We start from the raw sequence: 25,573 nt of genomic DNA on the forward strand, positions 1-25,573 counted from the left end.
GTTTGCATGCCGCCACTAGGACCCAGCACAGCCAAATAAATAAAATTTTTAAAGTATTTTAAAACAGGGGAGAGGGAGTTGTTTGGAAATGGAAAAATGGCAAAAATCTTTTTTTTTTTTTTTTGAAAAGAGTTAATGCAGCTTCTTCCATGCTTCCCTTATTTATTATCTAGTTACATTCCTGATAAGACCAGATCATTATACAGCAGGAAGAATTAAGTGCAGATTTCCCCATGCCTAAGCAGAAGAGCAAAGTTCTCTTGGCATGGAGAGTTAAAAGCTTTTAGTCGGGGAAGACATCAACATTTTCAACCTATACTTTAGAATATAATTTAAAATCTTTTCAAACAATCACTAAGGACCCGTGATGTGTTCCATGAAATAGAGAAAAGAAATGATTAAGATTTTTACCTCTAAATAAATCAGAAAATCCATAGAACCAAGAGGACTGGGCAAAGAATGAACCAGAAAATACTACCCTACCAGCACCACAGGGTTCTCTCTCTTTCCAAACACAAGAGAACACTTTTGAAGGCTTGTTCTTTCCCGTACTGCACAACATAAAACTATGAGAAAGAGCTATCCCCTTATCATTAAGTCTTTGTCATCAGATACATGCAAGTGTTGCTATTGTTGTTCAGTTGCTAAGTTGTGTCCGTCTCTTTGTGACCTCATGGACTGCAGCAGGCCAGGCTCCTCTGTTCTTCACTATCTCCTGGAGCTTGCTCAAATACATGTCCATGGGGTCAGTCCATCTCATCCTCCGCCACCCTCTTCTGCTTCTCCCAACAGTTTTTACCAGCATCAGGGTCTTTTTCAATGAGTCAGCTCTTTGCATCAAGTAGCCAAAGTACTGGAGCCTCATTTATATACACAGATACATGGAAGTATTAAATAGGTAAAAAGATACATCAGTGGGTGGCTTTCTCATAATACTTTATCCACCATACATTAAAAAACAACAACAGTAAAAGATTTCTGTACTTCCCTTGTGGTACAGTGGTTAAGAATCCACCTGCCAATGCAGGGGACAAGGGTTCGATCCCTGGTCAGGGAACTAGGTTCCACGTGTCACGGGGCAACTAAGCCCACGTACCACAGTTACTGAGCCCGTGCTCCAGAGCCCGCCGGCTGCAGCTGTTGAGCCCACGTGCCACAATTACTGAAGCCCGCACACGGTAGAGCCCACGCTCTGCACAAGGGAAGCCACCAGTGAGCAGCCCGTGCACCGCACCTCGAGTAGCTCCCGCTCGCCACACGAGAGTCCACGGCAGCAATGAAAACCCAGCGTAGCCATAAGTAAATAAAATTTTAAGGTAACATCAGAAACAAGAGTGGCAGAGTGTTGCTAATTCTTCAAGCTGGGTAATACGCAGATTCATTACACTAGTCACTGTACTTCTGTGTATGTTTGAACATTTCCATGATACAAAAATTTTAAGACCACTTCATGAATGGAAAAAACAGCAACTGTTTTTTGACCTGCAGATGGACAAAGAGTCATCTTGATTCTTTCGCAGCAAGACTAGACCTGTGAAGTATTCAGGACTGTACTGTTTTCTCACAGCATCATATATGTGAGAATCACCCATATTAACTTTACTTTACTGTAGAACATTTAATTTCTCTGCCATGTAACAAACTGTGTAGTTCATCCTTCCATTTTCCCTTCTTTCATCCTTTTCCTTCCTTCCTTTATTCCCTCCCTCCTCTTTCTTCCACTCCCTCTCATTCCTTTTCTAAGAAATTCACCTGCCATAAGAACACAGGTTCATTATAAACTTCAAAAAATACGGAGTAAAAAACAAAAGGCTCACCAGAATTGTGAACAATGATTTCAATGATAATCTCAGAAAATCAAATGTCCTTCTGGCATGGGCTTCCCTGGTAGCTTAGAGGGTAAAGCGTCTGCCTACAATGCGGGAGACCTGGGTTCAATCCCTGGGTCGGGAAGATCACCTGGAGAAGGAAATGGCAACCCACTCCAGTATTCATGCCTGGAAAATCCCATGGACGGAGGAGCCAGGTGGCCTACAGCCCACGGGGTCACAAAGAGTCGGACATGACTGAGCGACTTCACTTCACCTCACTTCTGACATGTCACAGTTGGGTTTCAGAGTCTTAAGGCAACTAACTATCAGAAAGAACTTCCAGAGGAAAGCCTTTCAGTGGACACCAAGAAATATCCCAGTTCCCATAGTTTACTAAGGGATTGGAGATGTTCAAAACCAACAGGTCTAAGAGAAATTTTCAATTTGCTTCAACAAATTAGAATTACTAAGTAAAATTGCCTTTTATAGCCTTGAAAATATTCACATTAAAACCTTACTTGTCCAGATGACCACTTAACAGAAGAGACAGGATTTGCCACAAATGCTTTCTATTCACTGTCAATTTTTTGAAGTTGATTTATGTATTTTCACTTTTGGCTGCACTGAATCTTCATTGCTGCACATGGACTTCTCGCTGCAGTGGCTTCTCCTGTGCAGAGCACAGACGCGGCATGCACGGGCTCAGCAGCTGTGGCTCGTGGGCCTAGTCGCCCCACAGTACGTGGGATCTTTCAGGTCCAGGGATCGAACCTGTGTCCCCGGCAATGGCAGGTGGATTCTTAACCACTGGACCACCAGAAAAGTTCCTATTGCTCGTTAAGAATAAAGCTATGCCACCTGGGAATATCTCAGTCATAAAGCCCTTGGAACACAGAGAGGCAAGAAAAGCCTCAAAGGAGAATAAGAATACTATTTCTGTAAACTCCACCCACAAAGCTAATCTATAGTTATTTTTCATTCTGTCTAAGATAATGTGTGAAGCTTTTTGGATGAATTACCTCATTTAATCTAAAAACAATTTTATAAAGTAGGTATTACTAATTCCCACATTAATGGTAGGTAAATTAAAGCCCAGAGTAGTTAAGTTATTTGCCCAACATCACCCAGCTAGCAAACAGCAGGAACGGAATTTAGAACTGCAAACTCCAAAGACCATGTTCTTAACCTGAAGTATGAACTGCTTCAATTCATGATGTATTTTTATTATGATTATTTATTTGTTTGGCTACATTGGGTCTTAGTTACAGCACGTAGGATCTTCACTGTAGCATACCAATTCTTTCACTGCAGTGCATGAACTCTAATTGCAGCATGTGAGCTGAGCCGCTGTGGGATCTTAACTCCCAACCAGGGATCAAACCTGTGTCCCCGGCATTGCGAGGCTGATTCTTAACCATTGGACCATAAGGGAAGTTCCCAATTCATGATGTCTTTATCTGTAAGTATTTTAAATTAAAATTTTCATGTAAAACATCTTGAGGGTTGTTTATCCCCCAATATAAACTGTATCACTGATTTAGTCTCCACAATTTCTTTATTTCATATCTTAATATAATCATTTTCTTATCTTAATAAATATCTATGCATCTTGATCAGAGGTACCATACAAAGATATCAAACAATGGGGAAAAAATAACTTTGGCCAGAAGTCTCAACATGAGCAAGTTACAGACATTCAAGGAAGTCTTCCATGCAGTAAGAGAAAAGAAAGTACTTTGGGCCACACTTTACATTCTCTATAATACCCTTGAGGAATTAGAAGATTTCATTTTAGAAAATACTGGTTTGGTTTCATACTTAAAGGTATAAATGGCATAACCACAGAAGGACCACCGGCACCTAGAAAACAGCCTTGGAAGGCAGCAAAATGCCCAACCCCCAAATATTCCTTATAATCTCAGCTCTGACCCAAATTTGACATCACATAAGGGAAGTTCTGAGGCTCTTCATGTGGTTTTAAAATACAAAGAAAGCATAGTAGAAAAGGCAAGAAACTAATGGCATAAAGGCAATAAAGGCAGTTCAGTGTTTCTCATCTCTCCACCAACTTCCATAGAGTCACATGGCAGAAAGCTTCCTGTCATCTGACAACAATAAGGAGAAAAGATTCAAATGGGAGAGGAACAATCAAGGGCATTCACCCACCACCCTGTGCCGTGGTCACTCGGCTACCTTCAGTAAGAAAGACTGTGAGAAAAAAATTTGTTTCTACAATGTAGTTGAGTGATGATCACGGTTTTTACATCATCGAAGCAAAAGTAAAGCTTCTGACTTAAATAATATGAGAATACAAAGGGCAAGATAGACAAACAGAGGTACAGGTGAGAACTGAGCAGAAAGGCTTCGTTTCTCTTGTATTTTCTATTCTTTGGGACTAAGAACTAAAAGCTACCACGCAGTCATAAAAGACTGGCACATAAAGCACAGCAGAAATTATTTATTTTTTTATTACTTAAAGGGCAGTGGCCAAGAGCAGCCCTTCTGTTAATAGCAAAGAGGTGCAAGTAAACACATAAGCAATGCTACCATGAAGTAGAGATTTTTGTTTTAACAAAATCTATATTTATATGATTATATTTCCTATGGTTGAGAGCGGCTATAATTAATGGATTTCCCTCCTTCTCCTAATGCAGCCATTTGTCAATTCAAATACAGAATGTCCAATCAATTTTGATGTATTTAGTAAGCAATTTGTCAAATGGTGCTATAATCCAGTTAATATATTAATTCTTGGCATGGAGAGAGCTCTGCCATCTACACGGTTGTCCATAGCCGGTGTGGAGTGAAAAATCTGTGCTGGAGCTCAACTCCCTGGAGGTGACAGCTCTGTGTCCAGGCATCAGGGAGCATGGCTCAGTTCATCACTTAACAGGAACACTGCTTCGCTGAACTAGACGCCTGGGGTTGACTGGACAGCGTAGCTGCCAGTTCACTGCACTAAACTGGGTTTCTTTGAGTGCCTGTGTGTCTCATATATTTTAAAAAATTGATCAAGCCAACATACGTGACACTAAATGCAAAATAAGCTTCTGAGAGAGGAACAAGGCTTTATTAATGAAATGTATGCATCTTAAAACTTAAAAAATACTTTTATAATGTTTCTTCATATGAACTGGTAAAGAAGTGGCTCTCAATCTTTTATTTTCCCTATCCCAACATCCTTCAGGTAAACGACTGATTAACAAGACACTGTACTAGGGCCACATAGGAACGAGAGGTCAAGATTCTTAGAAGGCCACCTTCAGCTGACACAGTGTGATGCTCTGAACATGACAGTTTTCTTAGTTCATTACTGGACAAGATATAAATATGTATTTCATCCAATAGTCACTATGTTATCTTCATCTTTTCCCCACATCTGTCTATGTACTGGGGGCTGGAGAAAGATGAGCAGAGATTTCAAGTAGCTGGCCCAAATTTATATGATAGAATGAATCTGGGTTAGAGAGATGAAGGAAGGATCAAATTCTTTCTCCAACTTTTTAGTGGGATACAATCCCTACCAGTTTGGGCAGAGCAGGGAATAGAAGAGACATTTTCAGTGGATCACAGATAACTTCCATGGGCATGTTTGGCAAATACTTTCCAAAAATGATGCATCTATCCATTCACTGTATCCAAATCTTTCCATATTTCTCTATCAGGAAATGCACAAGCAGAGATGAAGGCAAATCCTTTCTAGAACACAAAACTGAAAAACAAGGCAAAAAAAAATTTCATGTTGTTGTATGACAGAACCCAGCACAACATGTAAAGCAATTATCATCCAATTAAAACTAAACTTTTTAAAAAACAGAAGAAAGAAAGAAAAGAGGAAAGGAATATTGCATTCATATTCCAGATATTAGGCTCCCCTTAGCCCACTTTTGAACCATGAGAGAGCAAACTGCCAGAGTGGTTTGGCACAGGCTGTGTATTTAAAACCCTGCCATGTACACTAGTCCTCCAGACTACCAGACGTCCCATTGTTCGATGGGTCTGCTGAGAAAGGTGCCCTATGTGTCAGAAAAGCACACTGAATCTTTTTCAATGACCCAGGGGGCAGAGGTCGCTTATTATAAATGGATAATGAGACCTAATGCAGTGCTCCAAGTATGGACAATGAAAGGGTCTATCCATAGCCCCTGGTGGATTGGTCATTCAGGCTTTTATTTCCTCTGCACACTTAATGGAGTCAAACAATTGACAGAAATTCTATAGAGAAGGCTGAAACTGGGAGAAACAACTGTATCCTAACTCTGATAGACAGATACAAATAGTGACCCTGAAATGGCGCCAGAACTCTCGTCACCACAACACAGCAGACTGCTGTACCATTCCCCCTAAATTCCCATTAGTCATTTGTTAGCAATTAACCTTCCTGATGGAAGTGATGGCGCATCAAACTACAAGCTCCCACCGATATCAACCCATTACATTACTGCAGGTGAGCAGACACAGACCATTCTCTTTTGGCCCCTTATTTTTGGAGAAAAGGGCAAACAGATACCCCCACACCCTCCATCTTGTATCCTTACTACCCAATTAACAAAACGCACATTCAGATGTATCAGTATCTGAACAGAAGAACATTAAACTTCTGGTGAAGTGAAAGCGTTAGTCACTCAGTCATGTCCAACTCTTGGCAACCACCGCATGGACTGTAGCCTGCCAGGCTCCTCTGTCCATGGAATGCGCCAGGCAAGAATACTGCAGTGGGTAGCCATTCCCTTCTCCAGCAGATCTTCCTAACCCAGAGATTGAACCTGGGTCTCCTGCGTTGCATGCAGATTCTTTACCATCTGAGCCACTAAACTCTGGTGGGACAGAGTAAATGATATCAGAAGCAGTGGTACTCATGGACTAGAGGCTTTATGACCAATAGATTACTTTTCTTTAATCTATTAGAAGCAATGCTCTACCCAAGCCAAATCTGCCAATTCAATGGCAATGAATATTAACAGCATAAATGGAAACGAATATACTCAATTGTACCTGGGGAAAAAAAGCATGTCATAAAAAATCTTAAAGGAATAGTAAGTTGTAATAACACTCACAATTTCGTAAAATGAAAAAAGACATCTAAAAGAATAAAACAACCCTCTATAATAACTTTTCTTTTGTTTCATTTCAATTTTAAAAAACAGTTACAACAGGATGGTGTTGTGACATAAGAACTTTTTCTCCCCATATGATGAACACTAAAGCAAATGTCAGAAATAATAAGATTTAATTCAGAATGAAGTCTAAGTCATTATGTTGTAATAGAAAGGACTTCTGATGCTGAAACCTCTCAGCAACAAATCAACAATGACAGAGAAACTCAACCAACTATCCACAGGTGTGAAGATCTATGTAAAGATATGAGTATCAATAAAAAGCATGTATCCCATGAACACAAAGGGAAAGAAAGTAAACTGAACTTTTTGATAAACTATATATTTTCATTGAGGAAGAAAATGTATTGAATTTCATAATGTTCCTCAAGTTAAACAGCATATATATAGCTAAATTCAGGGTCAATATTTCTCAAACAGATAATATGTCTCTTGGAGAAAAACACCATTTCACTAAAATGATTTCTCTAAGGAAGGACATATGTCAGTTGATAAAATTAAGTATAAATAAGAGAATCCACCGAATATAATTCAATATGAAGTGGTGTTTTAAGTACTGCAGATATTCAGACCTAGATAGAGCAGTATGACACACCCAATGACCCAACAATGGACTATAAATACTCTATAAATAAGTTCTACATTACAAGTTTCCTCTACAGGAGAAAAACATTTCTTTCTTTCCCCTTCCACCCTACCAACTCTTGGGCAAATATTTATTATGGACAATGCAAGGAAATATTGTTGAGTACCTCTGCCATACTTGGTACATACCACAACAGCGATGCAATCCAGGATGTTAGGTTAAATCTAACGTGACACTCTAAAGAGAGCGGCTCAGAAAATTGCTGCATGTTTAATTGCTTTTCCAGGGCACTGATGATGACCATGGTAGAGGAGACCAGTACTTTTTTCATCCTTTTTGTACCAGTATCTTCAAAATAGATCACCATTGTATTATAAAACCAATAAAACAAGATAGTAAAATACTCTAAAAATGTCTTCACTCTAAACCTTGAAGTGTGACTTTATTACAAGGAAAAAACATTTCCTATTTTTACTCTCACAGTTGTAGCTGGTAGGCCAGCAGCACAAAATTTAGCTCAAAATCACGATCTCTAGAATCTAACCTTAAATATGCTGCCTACTTGTGCTCCTCATAGTTCTAAAGTGGTAGTTGCTAAGTCATGTCTGACTCTTTACAACCTCATGGACTGCAGCCCACCAGGCTCCTCTCTCCATGGCATTCTCCAGGCAATAATATTGAAGTGGGTTGCCATTCCCTTCTTCAGGGGATCTTTTCAACCCAGGGATCAAACCTGGCACCCCTGCACTGCAGGCAGATTCTTTACCATCTGAGCCACCAGGAAAGTCCTTCAAGCCCTTCACAGTTCTAGGTAAAAGACAAATGTCAATACTAGCTTTAGGTATTATCTATTTCATTATACATAAAGACTTAAAGAAAAGTGCTAGTGAAGTCCAAGTGATCAGTAAAACAACATTTTTAAAAAGTCAATATATCAATAGACAGTCCAGCTATTCAAAAGTAACATTTCAGGTGGATTTTTTTATTTACATTGAGTTTTTAAATGTCATGCTGTCTATACCATAATGGAACCTCATCTCTTCCCTCTAAATTCTCCCTGGGATAAAATTATTTCAGAGAAAGTTTACATCAGTTACTGATTATAATCCAAAAAATCTCAGAAAGGAGCTCAAATCTATAAATACACATATGGAGTATATATAGATGGAGTTTCTGAATTATCTCCAAGAACCTACTGAATATTACCACCACGCTATATTACTTTGCCAATAAAGGTCCTTATAGTCAAAGCTATGGTTTTTCCAGTAGTTATGTATGGATGTGAGAACTGGACCATAAAGAAGGCTGAGTGCCAAAGAACTGATGCTTTTAAACTGTTGTGTTGGAGAAGACTCTTGAGAGTCCCTTGGACTGCAAGGAGATCAAACCAGTCAATCCTAAAGGAAATCCTGAATATTCATTGGAAGGACTGATGCTGAGGGTGAAGCTCCAATACTTTGGCCGGCTGATACAAAGAGCCAACTCACTGGAAAAGACCTTGATGCTGGGAAACACTGAAGGCAGGAGGAGAAGAGGACAAGATAGTTGGATGGCATCACTAACTCAATGGATGTGAGTTTGAGCAAGCTCTCAGAGATAGTGAAGGACAGGGAAGCCTGTCATGCTGCAGTCCACAGGTCTCAAAGAGTCAGATGTGACTGAGTGAAAGAACAACAAATATACTACATGCACCAAAACAGAGGCAACGCTGTAATCAGCAATTCTCTCTCCTACTCTAGGCGACATACTCTTAGTGTTTCAGTGAATGATATAACCTTTTGTTCATGCCAGTCATCCATTTCTCTTTACTTTTCTTCAGTAACCTCATATAGTCCCCAATCCTACAAATGCAACTTGTTCAATTTCTCCAAAATTCAGCCACTTCTCTCCATCCCCACCAAGAATTAACTTCTTCCTTCTTTAATTTGCCCTAAGCAAAAGGCTATTTTTTGAATCATCCATAACAAAGCTTAAAAATAAAGAAAGAACAAAGTTTATTCCAAGTAACTTGAGAAGGAAAAAGGAGAAGAGGGTGGCAGAGGATGAGATGGTTGGATGGCATCACCAATTCAATGGACATGAATTTGGGCAAACTCCAGGAGGTGGTGATGGACAGAGAGACCTGGTGAGCTGCAGTCCATGGGGTCACAAAGAGTCAAACACAACTTAGTGACTGAACACCAACAACAACAGCTTGAGTACCTCTCAGGAATAGAGAATAATCCACTAGTCAGTAATGTGAAACTAAAACTGCCCAGCATCCTATCAGAAATCATTAGGTAGACACAGAAGCAGGAAGGCACACCAAGAAGAAAAACATCAGCCAACAGAAAAGCCCCCCAACAATAGCAGGGTGAAAAGAACACAGCAGGATTCTAAAGCAACTGTTACAAAATAAATGTTCTATATGTTCAAATATGTACATGATGAAGAAAGAAATGAAAGATATGAAAGAACACCCAGATGGCACTGGATGAAAAATATGGTATCTGAAATGACAAATGTGTTAAACAAAATAGCACACTAGACAGAGCAGAAGAGATGACAATATAGATATATAAATACACAGAAATACAAACTATACAAAATCAGAGAGAGGGAAAGAGAATTTTTTAACTGAGCAAAGAATCAGTGAGTTGGGAAAATATCAAGTTGTGAACATATATATAATTGCAGTCAGAAAAGGAGCAAAGAGGAATGATAGAAAAAAATTGAAGATATAACTGCATTAAAATTTTCAAATCTAATGAAAACTAAAATCCCACAAATCAAAGAATCTCCAAGGAGAAGAACCCCATACCACAATTTTATAATTTAATTACTTTTCCACTCTGATCTTTAACTATTTCCTTTCCTGTCCTATAATTCACTCTACTTTTGCTAGTTTCCGAATACGAAAGCTGACACCACTGATTTCATGTTCTAACATGGGCATTTAGTTCTATGAATTTCACCCTGACTACCGTTTTAGTGCCATCCCACAAATTTTTCATTTTTTCTCCAAAGTTTTTATTTTTAAATAACTATAGATTCCTATCAAGTTGCTAAAATAGTACAACGAAGGTCTGCACACCCTTCACCTAGTTTCAAAACCAGGAAAGTATCATCGGTACAATCCAGCGACCTTAATCAGATCACACTAGTTTTACACATACAATTTTACATACACTTATTTTGTGGTGAGAGTGTGAGGGGGTGTTTATATGTAATTCTATTCCATTTTATCACACACGTTTATCTGTATAACCTCAGCTCCAGTCAAGATACAGAAATGTTCCATCAAAGATCTATTGAATTCTTCATGGTCATATTCAACCCTCCCTCATACTGTCTCTCTACAGGATGCCCTTGAGAATCATCCAACTTGTGGCATGTATTTATACTTCAACATACTATTTTTTTCTCCCTGAATAGTAGTCTAAGATAGGGATGTGTTCTGTTTTTATTTTCATTCAGCTAAAAATATCCTAATTTCCCTTTTGATTTCTCCTATGAACCATGTATCATGTAGAAGTGTATTGTTTACTTTCCATATATTTGTAGATTTTCCTGAGATCTGTTAATCATTTCTTATTTAATTCCATTGTGGTCCCAGAATATATATACTTTGTATAACTTGAAAGCTTTTAAATTTATTGAGACTTGTTTTATGGCCTGGAAGAAGGTCTGTATTTGTCAGTGTTCCTTGTGCACTTGAAAAGAATGCACACTCTACTGTTGTTGGGTGGAGCGCTCTACTTCTAACATGAATGTAACAAGTGAGAGTTTAAAGTGGGCTTTCTGAACAGCATGTACATTATCTATAGTGAAACAGATCACCAGCCCAGGTTGGATGCATGAGACAAGTGCTCGGGCCTGGTGCACTGGGAAGACCCAGAGGAATCGGGTGGAGAGGGAAGTGGGAGGGGGGATCGGGATGGGGAATACATGTAAATCCATGGCTGATTCATGTCAGTGTATGACAAAAACCACTGAAATGTTGTGAAGTAATTAGCCTCCAACTAATAAAAATAAATGAAAAGAAAAAAAAAAAATAAAGTGGGCTTTCCCAGACTAGTGGTTGCCAAGGGGGTGGGGACTGAGGTAGGAATGGAGTATGAGTTTGGGGTTAGCAGATGTAAGCTTTTATATATGAAACGGGTAAACAACAAGGTCTTACTCGAGAGCACAGAGAACTATATTGAGGATCCCATAATAAATCATAATGAAAAAGAATATTTTAAAAAAGAATGTGTATATACATGTATCAATATAACCAAATCCCTCTGCTATAAAGCAGAAATTAACACAACATTATAAAGCAACAGCTGTTGCAGTTCTTCGGTTGCTAAGTCGTATCTGACTCTGCAACCCCATGGACTACAGAAAATACATGTCAATAAAAATCGACTATATATCAATAAAAAAACATTGATTAAAAAAAGTGAGTTTCTCCTAAGCAGCATATAACTGGGTTTTATTTTTTGACCCAACTTGACAATCTCTGACTTGTCCAGCATTTAGGCCATTTATAACTAACATGAGTTACTGATGTTGCTTAGAGTTACATCAACTTGCTTATTCTTAACACTTTACTTCCTTTTTTCAGCACTTAGGTTTGTTTTTTATTTCATCATACATCTTTAACAACATAGTTTGCCTCCAAGTGATGTTGAAGGCACACACTGAATAAAACCTTACAACAGTGAGTTCCGTTTCCCACTCTCCCGGTTTGTACACTACTGCTGCCACACACACGTGTGTTTTAAAGACCACAGGACATTCACACTATTTTTGTGTTTTGTCAATTTTTGTCAATATTTTGTCAATTATATTTGAAAGATAGTTAAATAATTAACAAAAACCCCATATATACGCCATAGCCATTTTCAGTGTATATCAAAGCTATATTTCCTTTGCATGATCCTTTGTTACCATTTAACAAAGAAAACTCGGTAAACTTAGGGAGGAACTTCTCACATATCCATGGATTATCTTAGAAGTTCAAAGCCTGACCCATCCCCAGCAAAGCTAGTTAATGTCAGCAACTTAAAAATACTGCTGCTGCCAAATCACCTGAAAGAAAAGGAGGAAACATTATTTTCTGCCCAAATAAAACTTCCCCAGTTTAACTCCATAAACCCTGTTTTTAATTTACAATTTGGGAAGCTCGGAAACAGACTAAAGAAAAAGTATTATCTATTTTGGGATCACATTCAAAGCTGGTTGATATCTGTTAGTCTCGTCTTTGTTTTTGGCAAAGGAATACACTGAAATAAAATGTCTATTTTAGAAAAGGTAACTACAGTTATGCATTTTTCCTGAAGGAAAAAAAAATTCTATTACCACAAAAATCACTAATCATCACTACTGTAATCTTTTTATAAACAATTCCCAAGATTTCTTATGACCCAGGCAAAACTTTTTTTTAATATTAGATTCTTAACTTTTATTCTCACTGAGCTAGATAGCAAAATTAGACTACCATCTGCATATCTTCTCTACACACATAAACTAATCAATCTACTCAAGCCGTATGACTTTTTGGGCTTATTCTAAACAGCAATTTTGTATGGCTCACCCTAATAACAAAGAAGTAAATTCCACCTCCAGACTGACCTTGTAAGGGGCAGGCTCATATGAGTCAATTCATATATCAAAATTGCTCAATTTTGAATCATTCCACTCAATTAGTATGGGTAGTAAACGTGACTAGAGTTAGGAATATAAAATTTGGAGTTTTCACTTACTTCACTATATTTAGGTAAGAAATCTTTAATGTTCAGGCACGCTTCCCTTTCCCTGCCCACCAGTGACCCTGAGGCCACATATGCAGAACTTTTGTTTATCAACTAGCAGTGTACTTGTTATGATTACTGGGCTGGAAGGGGAGGTGGGGATTCCTTGCTAAACATCCTGCTCTCCTAGTCTCTTCTCCCTGCAACAAAGTGTCTTTTGCATTTCCATTTACATCATCCTTTGCTGAGTATTATTACAACTTCCGGAGTTTGTACAAGTCTACTTCACTTGATCCACAGATTCAGACACAACCAAAGAAAATGCTGGCGACACTAGTGAAGTTTGCATTACAGTTTTACTCCAAATAATTATATTTGAAGATACTTTCAGTACTACATTATGAATAGTCTGCAGATTTTCAACATGGTCAAGTAAAACAAAAACTTCCTGCCACCAGGTACAATATCATCTTTTCAAATGGTTTCAGTAAGGTAAATGGAGAGAAAGCAAGAAGGTAGTAAGAAAGTCTTCTTCAGGAGGTTCTAAACTGCATAAAGGGCTCAACAGATGGGCAGGTAAAGGTATTCTCTCTAAACCGGCTCCAGCATTGCTTTAACCAATTATATTTCGACTTTTACTCCTCTGATGCAGATGTCCATGTTCTGAACGTTTAATTTCTTTAGTCATGAAATATACTAGTTTGTCCAGGACTCTCAATCGAATAGCTTTTTTCTTTAAAAAAAAAAAAAATTTATTCGGCTGCACTGTGGCAGGTGGGATCTTTGTGTAAATTCTAGATCTTTCATTGCGGCACACAGACTATGGTTGTGAAGTGCAGACTCAGTAATTTCGGTATTGTGGGCTTAGCTGCTCTGCGGCATATGGGATCTTACTTCCTCAACCAGGGATCAAACCTATGTTCCCTGAATTGCAAGGCAGATTCTTAACCCCTGGACTACCAGGGATGTCCCCCAATAGCCTTTCTTTATGTAAGAAAATGTGACTTCAAAATTCAGGCTAAATCTGTGTCTCTGCTGCCAATGTAAAGAAGTAGTATAATAATTATTACAGAATTACCTATTTCTGAGGTGTTTTTTAAATTAAGTTACATCTATAGTAACATTTCACTAGATAAGAGGAAACATAACAATTATGTAACTGAGACACAGGACACACATATGAAGTCTGTCACTTAGACAACTGATCTGGCAACAAGGTCAAGATTACAGATTCAGAATAGGTATTCCATTGTTAAGTCCCTGAAGTCTGTTAATTGAAAATATTTCTTATTTATTTCTGAAATAAGAAAGAAAGGTTCAGAATGATGCTGAGCATCACTGCACTGACAGAACGTTTCTTTCTATGTAAGCATATGTATACATATGCACACACACACATCCATCATAATACTATCTGGTGGCTTTGAGTTGATTATATTTTTAACAGCAAGTATTATTACTGATACTTTATACTTATCAAGTTAATGAGAGGTAGTCTGGAACTAGAAACTTGGCCTTTTCATCCTTATTTCCTATGCTAGTCCATCTGGAATTCAAAACATCTAACATGACATGCATTATATTACATATTTTATTCAGAAATCAAACAATCACCAGTGACTTTTCCAAATTGCCTGATTTTGTTCTAGTCCAGCTGAGCAACGTCTCACAGGTTTATTCTCTCTTCTCTGTAAAAGCCTTAATTAACAGCCTCCCGTCCTGCTCTAGTATCACGTAGTGGCCACACCTCTTCCCTACTTCTGAACCTCTTCTCCAACACTGCCAGGGTGTTCTTCCTAAGGGGAAATTCCCGCGGTGTTGCTGCAATGTTTGAAAACGACTGACAGCTTGGGCTACAGTGGTGGTTCTTCAGCCTGCACCTGGGGGGTTTTGTAGCTCTAAGAACTGGACAAAGGTGTTTAGAGCTGTTAAAATAAAGTTAGCTTAACTCACTGGAACAAATAAGTCAAGGAATAGAGATAGCTGCATTTTTTTTTTGGCCCGTATCTTTTTCTACATATTTGGAACTTGCTACTGTTTGTCTACTGTAACAGACCTGTCAACATAACTAAAGAGGACTTTCCTGGTGGTCCAGTGGTAAAAAAGTCTACCTGCCAATGAGGGAACATGAGTTCAACCCCTGGTCTGGGAAGACTCCATGTGCCACAGCCACTAGGGCACCAGCATGCCCTAGAGCCCACTCTCTGCAACGAGAGAAGCCGCTGCAACGAGAAACCTGCACACAGCTATAGAGAGTGGCCCCTGCTCATCTCAGCTAGGGAAAGCCCACCTGCAGCGGTGCAGACCCAGTGCAGCCAAAAACAAATCAATAAAAAGTATATCACAAAATAACTAAACAAAGAAACCTGGTATTAATGCTGAAATAGTCAACTATACTTAATTCAACAATTAACTATTTTTACCTCTGTAGAGAGGTATGGGAAAATGTTCTTATAAACATTGGCATTATATATCAATATATGTTTTTTCCAAGTCATACGATAGAGTTAAATATATGCTGAGATAACCTAGAACCTAAGAACTTTTACATACTCTGCTTCTTAAACCAGAAAACCACTTACCTACTATCCCTCTGTAAACAGTTTAGCAACTTAAGCCATTGCCTTCACAATTCCATGTGTAACCCTTCACTGATGACCTGTCTCACTTTCTTCTGTGTTTTGATAAAACATCTGTCTCCTAAATTAGATACTGAATTCACTGAGGATGGAAGCAACATACTACTCTCATTTAAACCACGAGCTACTGACACAGAGATGTCATTCAATAAATACATGCTGGAAGAATCAGTGAATTTAATCATGTGAGAGAAATGAAACCACCAATTATTTGTTACAATTATGGAGCATCATAACATTAGTGCAAAGTCAGTACACTTCCTCTGTTTCTAGTATAACATATAACACATTATAAACATAAAAACTGTTTTGCAAATTTTTTACTTCATACTGCATAATACAACCAGGCAAGAAAATAAATCTGACAGAACAAAACTCTATTAAAAACATGTCAGTGTTGATTTACAGAAAATTTCCTAAAAGCATACAGTACTCAGAGCCATCCAGTTAAATTAAGGATTCAGTGAATTTGACAGAATTGCATTATAATTGTAAAGAATTTTTAATTCTATGACCGTAAGCTGGATAATAAATATTAAATTATCTTTTCCGGTCTCACCTACAAAGAAGGCTGTTTCTAGTTCAATGTATACTTTCTCCTCCTTAAGTAAAAAAAGAACCCAGATCAAAAGTAAACAAAATCCTTATGGAGCTGCAATCACTACTTCAATGTTGCAAAAAAAAATCCTACAAAGCAAAAAGCCTGCTAATACAATTTCCACAGCAAAAAGTGTGTAACTTTTTTTATGTCAGAAATAGATTCCAATTTTATGAAACTTTATTATATCCTAGAATCCTTATTTTTTAAAAAAAATTTTGAGAATACCCACCAGATACTCTCTATCAATTTATATAAAAGTAAGGGTATATGTCATGACCAGAGAACATGAACATCCAGAGGCACAATTAATGTGTGCTAAAGCTTATAAGGTATTGTATTAAATATCTTCCTTGCCTCCATCAGATTGTTTATGGCCTCTGGCCATATTACCACTGTAATATGCATGGTTGCATTAAAAGTCAGCATTTTAAGATGAAAGCTCAAAATAGTGTATGGAAGGAAAAAATTAAGAACTACTCACAGCCAGCAAGCAGGAACTGATAATACTGCACTGCATCTGCAGCGAGGAGCAGAGGGTGGTTTGCGTTAAATGGTGGCTGCAATTCATTCCATTGAGGAGTTCTAAGGAAATAACAGAAGATTATTAAGATTCAGGCTTAATAGATGGAATACAAAATCATCACTGTCACCAGTTATAGACACTGATATAAACTCACACTATCATTTTAATCATTAAAATGAACTTGCTGGAGTGCTGAAACCTGAAACACAAAGCCATCTGCTTAGGAAGAATAAAAAGGTGGCAATGAGTCATACAAATTACATAGAGTCAATATTAGTTTAATAGCAGACGACCCTCCAACATAATAGACAAGACACTCAAAACACTGAACAGAGAGGAAGTGTGAAACTCGAATGCCACAACTAATTTTTACCCAATTTCTGACAATTGTTAGCGCCCTCTATTCTTAGAATATATTTACATTTTAAAATAAAATAAAGCAGAAAATATGGTTAAGAAAACACAGTTAATGCTAGACTTATTAAAGACCTGATTAGCATGAGTTCCAAAATAAGCCACTTATTTCAATGATGGTGCACTAATTTTAATTAGATCTGCCCACTCCTAAATAGCTTGACACATAATATATTGATCAGGTCAATCCAGTGCAGTCAAGTAGTAGGAAAGAGTGCTAGAGCCGCCAAAAATCAATACAAGAATATTTTTAAATGTCAAAAAGAGAGAGATGATTTTCATATCCATTTTTGTCTGCTTCCTTCCATACATAGCTTCCCTGATGGCTCAGGCAGTAAAGAATCTGCCTAAAATGCAGGAAACACAGGTTTGATCCCGGGTCAGGAAGATCCCCTGGAGCAGGCGATGGCAACCCACTCCAGTATTCTTGCTGGGTAATCCCATGGACAGAGAGGCTACAGTCCATGGGGTCTCAAAGTCAGACACAACTGAGCAACTAATACTTCCACACACATCAGGACCAATTTTCTGTCTCTCCTGTACCAGTATACACTATATGGACTGGGTTTTGTCCTGTATCTTATTTCTCCCTCTTTACACTAGATTATAAAAATTCTAATGACTATGTACTCTCAAGGAGGACTCTGATTTTAATAAACATTTTTACAGTGATGAGCCATTTTATCTTGGGGAATCACTTTATTTATTATTATTATTTTAACATTTATTTACTTGGCTAATATTCTTAGGAGCATAATTCTTGACAGCTAAACAGTGGCAATGTCCATCAACTGATAAATGGATAAACAAAATGTGGTATATCCATATAAATCACTTGGCCATGAAAAAAGGAATGAAGTTCCACTACATGCTTAACATCGCTGGGCATTAAAAACACTGCACTAAGCGAAGGAAGTCAGATGCAACAGGTCACATTTTGTATGACTCCATTTATGTGAAATGTCCAGAGTAGGCAAATCCAAAGACACGAGGTAAAATGGTGTTGCCTAGGGCTGAAGGGTTGAAGAAAAATGGTTGGAGGGGAGTGACTGCTAACAGATACGGGGTTTCATTGGAGGGTGATGAAAACTGACTGTGGTATTCCAGCGGTTAAGAATCCATCTTCCAGTGCAGGGGATGTGGGTTCGATCCCTGGTTCGGGAACTAAGATCCAGCAGGCTGCAGGGCAGCCAGGCCCATGCACCGGAACAAGAGAAGCCCTTGTGCTGCAACGAAGACCCCACCACCCCCAAAAAACTAACTGTGGTGGTGGGTGCACAACCCAGAGAAAATTCACTTTAGGTGACAGAATTGTATTATACGCATTACATATAAATTATATCTCAATTAAAAAAGGAATGAATTATAAGAAAATGCAACAAGAGGCATTTTTGTTCAGTCACTCAGTTGCATCCAACTCTTTGCGATCCCACGGACTATAGCACACCAGGCTACCCTGTCCTTCACTACCTCCCGGAGTTTGCTCAGACTCATGTCCACTGAGTCCGTGATGCCATTCAACCATCTCATCCTCAGTCACCCCCTCTTCTCTTGCCGTCCATCTTTCCCAGCAACGAGGGTCTTTTCCAATGAGTCAATTCTTTGCATCATGTAGCCAAAGTAATGAAGCTTCAGTTTCAGCATTAGTCTTCCCAGTGAATATTCAGGGTTGATTTTCTTTAGGATTGACTAGTTTGATCTCCTTGCAGTCCAAGGGACTCTCAACAGTCTTTTCCAACACCACAGTTCAAAAGCATCAATTCTTTGGTGCTCAGCCTTCCTTATGATCCAACTCTCACATCCATACGTGACTACTGGAAAAATCACAGCTTTGACTAGATAATAAGAGGGATAAATCAAAATAATTTTGCTGGGAGAAAGAAGACAAAAAGAGTATCCACTGTGATTCTATATAAAATTTTAGAAATTAATAAACTGACCTACAGTGACAGAGAGCAGACCAGTGGTTGCCTAGGGCTCAGTGGGTGAAGTAGGAATGAAGAGGGGCAAGAGGAAAGATTACAAAGAGGCATAAGAGAATGTCTGAGGTAAGAATATAATCATAATGTAGAGCTTCACAGATAGCACAGTGGTAAAAGAATCTGCTTGCAATGCAGAAGATATGGGAGACACAGGTTTGATCCCTGAGTCGGGAAGATCCCCTAGAGAAGGAAATGGCAACCCACTCCAGTACTCTTGCCTGGGAAATCCCATGGACAGAGAAGCCTGGCGGGGCTACTGTCCATGGGATCACGAAGAGTTGGACATGACTTAGCAACTAAACAACAATGTATATATACTGTTAATCATGGTGATGTTTCACAGCTGTATACATACGTCAAATCTTATCAAATTGTACACTTTTAATCTTTTATACCTCAACAAAGTTGAGTTTTTTTTTTTTTTTAATAAAAAACAAAAAGAGATACTACCTGACCAGAGTCCAGCTGGCTCGGGGAGATGTCATCATCTCCAGCGGGGTGTCATCGCTGACCTTGGGGGCGGTGCTCAGCGGCCGTGGCTCCATCACGTGCTCCACTAAAGTCCCGTAACAGCTGATGATGTAGAGGGACTCAACCACCACCTGTTTGGACTGATCTACAAACAGAAAAACAGACACTGGATATGCGATAACGGCATAAAAGGACAAGAGCTTCATTTTTACAAGTCACTGACCCTTCAATCTGTTCCTGAGGCTGGCTGCGAAAATAAGAAGGCAGAAACTTTTTCACATGGTGCCCGCTCCTTGTCTAAAGGTTATCTCTTATAAGTAGATGCTAATAAGTATGAAGGGCTTCTTCGATGACTCAGCAGGTAAAGAATATGTCTGCAATGCAAGAGACGCAGGAGGTGCAGGTTCGATACCTGGGTCGGGAAGATCCCCTGGAGGTGGAAATGGCAACCCACTCCAGTATTCTTGCCTGGCAAATCCCATGGAGAGAAGCCTGGTGGGTTACTACAGTCCATGGGGTCTCAAAGAGTCAGATATGACTTAGCGTCTGAGCACAACAACAACAATGAACATGAAAAGGTCTTTGCTATCAAAACATTTTTAAATCTTTAAGCAATTTATTTCAAGAATGACACAAATATATTCAAAATTCTAGTATGCTGAAACAATACTATACAATCTTTTGCATTTGCCTACAGTATAGTAATTTGTCCCACAACATGCAAAATGAATACCAGGTGAGAGAGGGGAGGACTGACAGAAAAGGAACCCTGTAGAGACTAAGATTTAGCTATATCAGAGGTACCCACTCAACTGCGTGAGAGACTGTCTGAATCAGCCGAACTTCTCACATACTCCCTCTCAGAAAAGTTTCTCCTTTAAATTTCTGGATTAAAACAAACAAACAATGAAAAACAGGAGCAAGTCCTCCTCCCCCAAAGCTTCTCCCTTCGTTGCTCTCGGTGGGCTCACTGGCCCCCACAGTAAACGAACAGCAGTCATGCTTTGAGGTCAGGTGCTGAGTATGGATCTAATCAAATGACTTTATAACAAGTACACATGTCCTCATTACCAAGACAGGTTTAGTCCTCTATCTTGGGTTTTACAGTAAACCTAGGAGCACATAAAATCCCTCATGAGTGCTGGGTGGGTCACCTTATCTCTCTGCCAAAGGACTCAATTACAGCTGATTTGAGAACATGGCCAATGACCAGTCAGTGGGACACAAAGGAGTAGCAAGCTAAAAGGGTAATCAGAACAGAAGCGAGAAGCATTTGAAATGGAGCTTCACAGAGGGTTTAACTGGCAACAAAAAGTCATTTCGATAGCATCATTAAAGCAAAGGAGGTAACAAAAAAATAAAGATGGGATAAGAAAATGGAAGGCTTGCCTACTCCACTGTATCCTCGCCCGCTTAGGTAAAGAGCCTGCTGTGCCTGGGATCCTATTTCCAAGGAAAGGGCCACGGAAAGGCGATAACGAGGGAAAGAGCTGATGTCTGACTGCCAGTATTAAGCGTCAAGGACAGCCGTTTTGCCAAGAACAATACAGCCTGTGGAACTCATCAGAAGAGGGCTTCACTAACAATTCAGTTTCTGACCTACTTCAATAGGATCACAATAATAAGAGGAAATTTTTAACTTTCAAAATGAAACACTTGGTCCAGGAAAGTAGGCACTCTTTTCTACATAAGAACAATAAGGGATCATAAACAGTATTTCTGTAAGCTGATTCTGGTGGTCAAAGAAGGGATTTAAAAAAACAACAATACTATATAAGTTCAAAGGGACACTGGTTACCATAAAAGATGATTCTTATTTCTGAGTGGGAGCCTGCTTTTATATCTTAATTTATAACATGGCAGAGCTGTTGTTGATTATTCTTAGAGATGTATCAGAAAACCTGGATTCAAACTGATACCATTGCCTACTAACTAGCATTTTCAGCTAAATTACTTAAACTCACTAAAATCAAATTCTTCATCTCTAAAATAGGCATAACAGCATTTTTCCTCTCTACACTTCATAGACAATGGCATGAAAATTGTTTGAGAAGAATGTAAAAGCTACATATAACGATATGGGCCTGACAACTTTGAGGGCACCTGTGTATTGTCACCAGCAAAACAAAATAAAAACACTCAGTGGGCAATTTATATCACATTTATAGTGAGAGGACAGCCTTTCCTGTTGACGAGACTTGAGTGGTTTAGGAAAGACAATGTTAACTGAGTGGGGGGAACTCTATTATTGGGCTGAAGCTTATTCAAAGAGAACTATTATGAGTTTTCTTCAAGAAACACAAATTACATATGGTAAGTTTAACATCAGTAAAAACACATACCTTTTTCTCTTTTCAGACCTGCATTATTTGCAAACCACGATCGGGATGTCCCAAACGTTGCTGCCACACAAAATTCTCCGCCCACTGATTTGCTGGGTGAAATTTGTGGAGGTGGTTTAACTTTGCTTAAAAGATAAAATTATAGAAAAATAAATTACCAAGATGAAATCACAGTCCTCAAGATAATGACATATTTCCCTTAAAATTCTGCCCTATGTAGACATGCATTTTGTCTTAAGGAGAACTGGAGGTTGTGAGACTGTGATCGGCAGCAAAACTAGTTCAAAGTTCCAGGGTATTATCAGAATAGCAACTTATAAGACCAAGAAGAATTGATTTCTTTTTGAAGAATGTGCTGCTAAAATCCAAGTCAACTTATTTGAAGTGGGTAATATTTCCCTGGATATTTCAGAGTGGAACAATAAAACCAGCATAAACTTCTCATAACAATAGAATAGCTTATCATTTCATCTTAAATATAAAACATGAGACTGACAATACAGTTGAGTGGAGACAGCATGTATGAAAACACGAGATGATACAGAATGGAACTCTGACAATGCTCGCAGCCGCATGCGGTGTATGGTTAGGCAACGTCTGGGGAGATCTAACGATCTAATGCAATTATAATCACTGATCTTCCTATTCTTACTTTTTCTTTGTGGATTTGTGAAATGAGGTCGATTTTTGTTCTGTTTCTTCTAATGTTTAAGAATGCATTAAGTAACTTCTGCTACTTCAGGTAACTACCATAGAAAAGTACAAGCTTTCCTCCGTTTTCCCCAAATCCGCTTCCAGCTTCTAGTACAATCAACTTCTGATAACAACCTATTGCCTTCTTTCCATTCTGTATCGCCTCTCTACAGTCTGCCCCAAAGTTCCTTAGCAATTTCACCAGGGACCAGTCTCCAATGTCAAATGACATTATTTCTACTTTCCTTTGCTCATTATCCTTTATCTCTTTGTCTTTTAATGAAGCAAGGTTAGATGGAGAAAGACTGGGTTTGGGGGGTCAGGTAAAAATATGAATCTGAATCCCAGGTACAAAAGCACCTGTGTGAATTTCACTTAATTTTACTTAACCTCTCAGAGCTCAAGCAACTAATAATAAAACAAAATGATGGTAATGCCTACCTTGTAGGGTTATTTTAAGGATCACCATATTACACATGTTCTCAGAGTGTGGACCCTGACACTGAGAAGTTCTTAGACATGCAAATAATCTTCAAGCCATGTCCCACTCTGACAATCTGTTTTAACAAACCCTCCAGGAGATTCTGGCAGCCGCTCAGGTTTAAGAACCCCTGATTTTGTAATGTGCAGAAAGCATCAGGGCAGAGTCTTCCCATATCTTAGTTCTTAACGCTAACTATCTCCCATATAGCACACAGTTTTCAACTAAGTTTTTAAAAGATCAGACTTCAGTTTGGTAATCTCAGTTTCCAGGTGTTATGACACCTGAAACAACATCTCACATATCTGATTTCCTGAGCCCTCTGTTTTGATGTCTTCCTGGTAGGGAGAGCAAAATGTCTGGATCAGAAGCCATTCTGCTTGGTTCTTTTGGTGTCTGCCTTTGACAAAATCCATATGAGGCACCTTGTCATATATGAAAAGGCCTCTTCTTTCCAACATTAACATTTTCTAAACACTCCAAGTTATTACCCATAAAAATCACATCCCTGCCTAAAACACCAAAGACTTCCACTGACAGGGCATAAAATAATAGCTCTGTGTGTGTGTCAAGATTCTGTGATAAAATGAATGTTTCCACCAACAATTTCCTATCTTTGCTGCATTTGCCACAGCTGCAACATTGCTGTTGCTGTTCAGTCGCTCAGTCGTGTCTAACTCTTTGTGACCCCATGGACTGCAGCACGCCAAGCCTCTGTCCTTCACTGTCTCCTGGAGTGGGCTCAATTCACGTCCACTGAGTTGGTGATACTATATAACCACCTCATGGTCTGCCACCCTCTTCTCCTTTAGCCTTCAATCTTTCCCAGCATAGGATCTTTTCCAATGAGTTGGCTCTTCACATCAGGTGGCCAAAGTACTGGAGCTTCAGCTTCAGCATCAGTCCTTCCAATGAGTACTCAGGGTTGATTTCCTTTAGGACTGACTGGTCTGACCTCCCTGCAATCCAAGGGACTCTCAAGAGTCTCCTCCAGCACTATAATTTGAAAGCATCAATTCTTCGGTGCTCAGCCTTCTTTGTGCTCTAACTCTCATATCCATACATGATTACTGGGAAAACCATAACTGTATTTTATTTATTTATTTATTTTTTTTAAAAACCATAACTTTAACTACATGGACCTTTGTCAGCAAAGCGATGCCTCTGCTTTTTAAAATGCTGCCTAGGGTTGTCATAACTTTTCTTCCAAGGAGGAAGTATCTTTTAATTCCATGGCTGCAGACACCACCTGCAGTGATTTTGAGCCCCCCAAAATAAAATCTGTCACTGCTTCCACTTTTTTCCCATCTATTTGCCATGAATTGATGGGACTGAATACTCTTAGTTTTTTTGAAAGCTGAGTTTTAAGCCAAATTTTTCACTCTCCTCTTTCACCCTCATCAAGAAGCACTTGAGCTCCTCGGTGCTTTAGTTCCTCTTTGCTTTCTGCCATCAGGTAGTATCATCCGCATATCAAAGGTTGTTGATATTTCTCCCAGCAATCTTGATTCCAAGTTTGTGATTTATCCAGCCTGGCATTTTGCATGATGTGCTTACTGTGCATATAAGTTAAACAAGCAAGGTGACAGTATACAGCCTTGAGGTACTTTTCCAATTCTGAACCAGCCCTTTGTTCCATGTCCAGTTCTAACTGTTGCTTCTTGACCTACATACAGGCCTCTTAGGAGGCAGGTAAGGTGGTTTGGTATTCCCAACTCTTTAAGAATTTTACACAGTTTGTTGTGATCTACACACTCAAAGGTTTTCATGTAGTCAATGAAGAAGTAGATGTTTCTCTGGAACTCTCTTGCTTTTTCTATGATCCAACGGACGTTCGCAATTTTATCTCTGGTTCCTCTGCCTTTCCTAAATCCAGCTGACATATGTGGAAGTTCTTGTTTCACATACTGTTGAAGCCTGGCTTGAAGGATTTTGAGCATTACCTTGCTAGCATGTGAAACGAGCTCAACTGTACGGTAGTTTGAACATTCTTTGGCATTGCCCTTCTTTGGGACTAGAATGAAAACTGACTTTCTTCAGACCTGTGGCCACTGCTGAGTTTCCCAAATTTGCTGGTATGTTGAGTGCAGCACTTTCACAGCAACATCTTTCAGGACTTTAAATAGCTCAGTGGGAATTCCGTCATCTCCACCAGCTTTGTTCATAGTAATGCTTCCTAAGGCCCACTTGACATTA

The 25,573-nt window shown here is 38.9% G+C and overlaps 1 protein-coding gene across 10 annotated transcripts in view; it reads right to left on the bottom strand.

The window, feature by feature from the left end:
• BCAS3 (BCAS3 microtubule associated cell migration factor) overlaps positions 1–25,573 on the bottom strand; it is a 581,826-nt gene that overhangs the window by 294,393 nt on the left and 261,860 nt on the right. For all 10 annotated transcript variants that reach the window (XM_070478583.1, XM_070478586.1, XM_070478587.1 and 7 more), the window contains 3 exons: positions 22,204–22,328; positions 19,841–20,006; positions 16,953–17,053 (listed from right to left, as the gene is read on the bottom strand). In XM_070478583.1, coding sequence (XP_070334684.1) covers positions 16,953–17,053; positions 19,841–20,006; positions 22,204–22,328 — 392 coding nt within the window. The remainder of the gene's footprint in view (positions 1–16,952; positions 17,054–19,840; positions 20,007–22,203; positions 22,329–25,573) is intronic.

This window comes from Odocoileus virginianus, chromosome 17, assembly GCF_023699985.2.
Source record: "Odocoileus virginianus isolate 20LAN1187 ecotype Illinois chromosome 17, Ovbor_1.2, whole genome shotgun sequence".
Taxonomy (NCBI): domain Eukaryota; kingdom Metazoa; phylum Chordata; class Mammalia; order Artiodactyla; family Cervidae; genus Odocoileus; species Odocoileus virginianus.